Raw genomic sequence first — 5,824 nt, 5'->3', positions numbered from 1 at the left:
AAAAAAAAAAAAAAAAAAAAACCAAAGTAAGAGTCAGCAACGCCTTCCTCCGCCTCACCTCCAGCAGCTGGTCAGCAAACTGTTTTCCGCTCCTGCTCTGGTATCACTTGCATCCACTCCTTCCCTCCTACTGCTTTAGTTCAAGCCTCATCATCTTCAGCCTGGCCTCCTGCCGCAGCCACCTAACTGACTGGCCTGCCTCCAGTCTCGGGTCCCTTAAACTGAAATGCACACCACTGCCAGAGGGACGTTTCTAAACCCTTCGATGCTCCCCTGCTGCATAAGGGAGAAATGTCATACGCAGTACTTCTTATGACTGGCACGATATGACCTTATCGCAACACAGACAGTCCTTTCTGATCTCCGGCCTCACTGCCTGCTGTTCTCCCATAAGCATCCTCGGCTCCAGGCGGGCTGGACCCTAACCCAACAGCTTCGTCATGTATGGGTGCTTCTGCCCAGCTGCTCCTTGGCTAGGCTGCTTTCTCTTGGCCTAGAAAGCGCAGATCTCCCAACACAGCTCCCACATCACTTCCTCGGTGGACTCCTGGCTTGCATGAGTGGAAATGACAGTCCTCTCTCGTGCTCCCATGATAGCCTTTGCACACTTGCGTTTATCATTGTGCACACATGCATTCTCCCACAAGCCTCTGTGTGGACAGGCTCTGTGGCTCTCTTGTCCTTGACTCCCCAGTGCAACGCACAGTACCTGCATATAGCAGGAGTTCATTAAGTGTTTACTAAATGAAAAGGAGGAGATGGTGGCCAGACTGAGGGATTGGAGCCTCATGTGTCTCCCAGAGCTTTCTGATTACTGAACACACACACATTGGTGTCCTTTCCAACAGCACATTGGCTGACCTTGGTGGGGCCTGGGAAAGAGGTGGGGAAGGGATAATGACACACGGGGTTAGCTCCAATCGGGTTTTGAAGAGAAGTCATAAACTTACTCTGGTATTTACTCCTACAAAGACCATTAATACCCACACTAAAATGGAAGCAGCATTTTGTTACAAAACGAACAAAACTGTCATTTTTGAGCTTAGGCAAACACAGATCCTCCCTGTGCACCGGCTTCCTTAAATAGGGACAATAACTGCCTGGTTTATATCACGGGTTGATATACGGATAAAAACGAGAAAGTAAAGTAAAAGTGCTTCGCAGACAGTCCCTAGCAGGTAGGTGTAAAAGGCAGTGCTATGACCACAGTGCCGACAAGGTGGAATTGGCTTAGCAGGCAGAACTTGTCATAACAGTGGAGAGGCAGGAGCTTCGCCTTTGGGTAGCCTACTCTAAGCCACTATCATTAAACATACAGTCTAGGCTGGGTGCAGTGGCTCATTCCTGTACCTTGGGAGGCCAAGGCCGGGGGACTGCTTGAGACCAGGAGTTCAAGACCAGCCTGGTCAACATACGCAGACTCTGTCTCTACAAAAAATAAAGTAAAATCTAAGAAAAAGCTTCTGATTTAGACAACCAGGACCTGACAAAGAGTCTGTCACTTACAAGTTAAGTAACTTCAGACAAACAACTTCAACTCTCTGAGCCTCAGTTTCGTTAACTGGAAAATGAGGATACCATTACCTATCTTGCAGGGTTATCGTGAAGTTTAAATGAAAAGGTTTAGGTCAAGTGCCTAGCAAAATACCAGCAAAACAGCAGGCACTGAAATGAAACACAGAATTTTTGTTTTTGAGAGAGTCTCAGTCGCCCAGGCTGGAGTGCAGTGGCGCGATCTTGGCTCACCTCAACCTCCGCCTCCCGGGTTCAAGTGCTGTCTCAGCCCCCTGAGTAGCTGGGATTATAGGCGCGTGCCATCGTGCTTGGCTAATTTTTTGTATTTTTAGTAGAAACTGGGGTTCACCATGTTGGCCAGGCTGGTCTCAAACTCCTGACCTCAGGTGATCTGCCCGCCTTGGACTCCCCACTGCTGGGATTACAGGTGTGAGTCACCGCACCTGGCCAATTCTTCTTATTAATACATTCATCCAAGTTTTTGTTCCCCTGCAAGGAAGATACAGAGATGCAACTCACCCTGAAATTCAAGAAGGAGAGAGGAATTGGCTGAGGCATCAGAGGGAAAGCCATTAGGTTCTCGGGCTGCTGAACTGTTCGATTTTGACTTTTCTTTCTAGAAAAGGAAAAAAAGAGGACTATGACAGAGCCAAGCAGGAGACTCACAGAGAGGGAGGAGGGTGCTATGTGCAGACCACAGAGGTCTGGGTTAGGACTGAACAGGAAGAATGACAGCAGCGTGAGAATCCAAGGACTCAAGGAAGAACAGAATCCTAGACAAGGCGTTTCTCCTCAAGACTCAGGAAAATGAACCCTTCCAGCAAGAATATCATGAATCATAAGCAGCAGGCAGATACATACACCTTGACTAGAAGATCCCATGGTATCCCTCTTCTGCTCCAATCAAACTGCTTCAGGCAACCCTTCTCTATACAAATGGGCAAGAAATACAAAACACTCATTTGAGAAAGATTCCTGTTTCAGTAGCAGAGTGGGGAAAAAAGTGAGAGAAGAAGGAACTTCATGTAATGCAGAGAGCGACGAGACAAATGAGCCTGGCTTAGCTGTATTCCTGATCCATCATCCTCATTCATTCACAATGATCACCCCAGCCAGGCGCGGTGGCTGACGCCCGTAATCCCAGAACTTTGGGAGGCCGAGGCAGGTGCATCACCTGAAAGCAGGAGTTCGAGACCAGCCTGGAAGGAACCCCATCTCTACCAAAAATATAAAAATCAGCTGGGTATGCTGGCACATGCCTATAATCCCAGCTACTTGGGAGGCTGAGGCAGGAGAACTGCTTGAACCCAGGAGGTGGAGGTTGCAGGGAAGATGGCACTACTGTACTCCAGTCTGGGCAACAGAGGCTCCATCTCTAAATAAATAAATAAATAAAAATACAAAAATTAGCCAGGTGTGGTGGCATGAACCTGTAATCCCAGCTACTCTAAAGGCTGAGGCAGGAGAATTGCTTGAACCCAGCGGGTGGAGGTTGCAGTGAGCTGAGATCACGCCACTTCATAACAGCCTGGGCGAAAGAGCGAAACTCCATCTCAAAAAACAAAAACAAAAACAAAAATTGCCCCCTCTCCAACAACAAAAAAATACCAAAACCAAAATGATCAAATGATCACCCCATGTCTATCTTTACTTATAACATTTTTTTTTTTTTTTTTNAAAAATTAGATGGGCATGGTGGTACATACCTATAACCCCAGCTACTCTGGAGGCTAAGGCAGGAGAACTGCTTGAACACAGGAGGCAGAGGTTGCAGTGAGCTGAGATCACACCACTGCACTCCAGCCTGAGCAACAGAGTGAGACTCTGTCTTGAAAAAAACAAAACAAAATGAAGAAACAACAACAACAACAAAAATTAGCTGGATGTGGTGGCATGTGCCTGTAGTCCCAGCTACTCAGGAGGCTGAAGTGGGAGGATCACTTTAGCCCAGGGGACGAAGGTTGCAGTGAATCGAGATTGCACCACAGCAATCCAGCCTGGGTGAAAGACTAAAACCCCATCTTAAAAAATAATATTTAAAAAAAAAGGAGCAGAGTCACAGATTGCCATGTGTAAACCAAAAAAAATCCCACAAAAATTGTAGGGAGTTGTTTAATGGATGTAGAGTTTTAGAGTTTTCCAAAAAGCAAATCAGAGACTGGTTGGACAATAATGTGAATTGTGAATGTATTTAACTGTACACTTATTAAATGGTTAGAATAGTATATTTTGTATGTATTTTACAATTAAAAATTTTAAAATGAGGCTGGACATGGTGGCTCACGCCTGTAATCCCAGCACTTTGGGAAGCTGAGGTGGGCAGATCACCTGAGGTCAGGAGTTTGAGGCTGGCCTGACCAATATGAAGAAACCCCGTCTCTACTAAAAATACAAAAAACTAGCTGGGTGTGGTGGCGCATGCCTGTAATCCCAGCTACTCACGAGGCTGAGGCAGTGGAATCGCTTGGACCCAGGAGGTGGAGGTTGCGGTGAGCCGAGATTGCACCACTGCACTCCAGCCCGGGCAACAACAGTGAAACTCCGTCTCAAAAAAATAAAAAATAAAAAAATTTTAAAAATGAATATAGCCATTACTCTCTAAAACGTTAAGAAAAGAAAAGGAGCAGAAAGGTAGAAGAAACCTGGATTGCTAGAGACTGTCAGAGATGAACCACCATACCGCACCTGGATTTCCTCTAAGAAAACAAATAAGATACATGACTTTCTTAAACCATTGCTATTTTCAGTTTTCTGTCACTCACAGCTAAACCTAATCTTAACATGCACAATAAGCAAAAAATGTGAAACAGAGCAAAACAGAATCAAAAGACACATCAGTCAAATTATAAATCAACGACCAGGCACGATGGTTCACACCTGTAATCCCAGCACTTTGGGAGGCCGAGATGGGCAGATCATTTGAGGTCAGGAGCTTGAGACCAGCCTGGCTAACATCGTCAAACCACATCTCTACTACATATACAAAAATTAATCGGGCATGGTGGTGTGTGCCTGTAATCTCAGGAGACTGAGGCAAGAAAATCACTTGAACCTAGAAGGTGAAGGTTGCAGTGAGCTGAGATTGTGCCACTGCACTCCAGCATGGGCAATAGAACAAGACTGTCTCATGACCAGGTGCAGTGGCTCAGCCTGTAATCCCAACACTTTGGGAAGCCAAGGAGGGTGGATCATGAGGTCAGGAGTTCAAAACCAACCTGGCCGACATGGTGAAACCCTGTCTCTGTTAAAAATAGAAAAATTAGCTGAGCGTGATGGCAGGTGCCTGTTCAGCTACTCAGGAGGCTGACAGGAAAATCACTAGAACCCGGGAGGCAGAGGTTGCAGTGAGCCGAGACTGTACCACTGCACTTCAGCCTGGCGAGAGAGTGATACTCCATCTCAAAAAAAAAAAAAAAAAAAAAAAACTTGTTTTGAGGAAGAAGCAATTGAGGCAATTTGTTATGAAAAATATAACTGCTCAAATAAAAACTAAGTGAATGAGTTTAACTGAAGTCTATACAACTAAAGAAAAGATTATTGAGCAAAAACTGTGTTGAGAAACTCAGAATGCACCAGGAAAAGATAGGAAGTGAAATGAATGAGAGAAAAGCTAAGAAATAAAGGAGTTACTTGGGTATGGTGCTCACTTCTGCCATCCCAACACTTTGGGAGGACAAGGCAGAAGGACCACTTGAGCCTAGGAGTTCAAGACCAGCCTGGGCAACAAAGCAAGGCCCTGTCCCTACAAACAATTTAAAAGTCAGCCAGGTATAGTGGCACGTTCCTGTAGTCCCAGGTGCTTGGGAGGCAGAGGCATAAGGATTGCTTGAGCCCAGGAGTTCAAGGCTACACTGAACTATCATTGTATCACTGTATTCCAGCATGGGCTATGCAGCGAGATAGTCTCAAAAAAAAAAGAAAAGAAAAGAAAAGAAAAAGCAACATTACAGGATATTGTAAGAGAATTCCACGGAGATCAAAGATAGAAGAAAAGTTTCCAGGAAGCCAAGTGGACCACCTACAAGGACTCAGGAATGAGAATAACATCACATTTCTCAACATTGACACTGAATGTACAATTCATTAATAGCTTTGAATGCTGAAAGAAAATAATTTTGAACCTAGAATTTCATGTATATGTAAAATCATCAATTTTAAACATGAAACTTGAATAAAGATATTTTCAGAACATTTTCCGCACAAAAGCCCTCTTTGACAATCTCTTCAAGGATGTATTTTAGCAAAAAGAAAAACACATGTAGGAGAAAACAGTAAGAAGTAGGTGCAGGAGGCTTGGCGCGGTGGCTCA

General features: G+C 44.9%; 1 protein-coding gene across 1 annotated transcript in view; it reads right to left on the bottom strand.

Annotated features, from left to right (window-relative positions):
• The window catches only part of BCL7B (BAF chromatin remodeling complex subunit BCL7B), a 21,377-nt gene that overhangs the window by 4,701 nt on the left and 10,852 nt on the right, over window positions 1-5,824 (bottom strand). The window contains exon 3 of the mRNA XM_017533440.2: window positions 2,035-2,131. Coding sequence (XP_017388929.1) covers window positions 2,035-2,131 — 97 coding nt within the window. The remainder of the gene's footprint in view (window positions 1-2,034; window positions 2,132-5,824) is intronic.

This window comes from Cebus imitator, unplaced genomic scaffold (genome assembly GCF_001604975.1).
Source record: "Cebus imitator isolate Cc_AM_T3 unplaced genomic scaffold, Cebus_imitator-1.0 Scaffold82, whole genome shotgun sequence".
In the NCBI taxonomy this organism is placed as follows: Eukaryota; Metazoa; Chordata; class Mammalia; order Primates; family Cebidae; genus Cebus; species Cebus imitator.
Note: the sequence above shows the minus strand (reverse complement) of the source record. Positions and strands in the feature narration are given on the sequence as shown.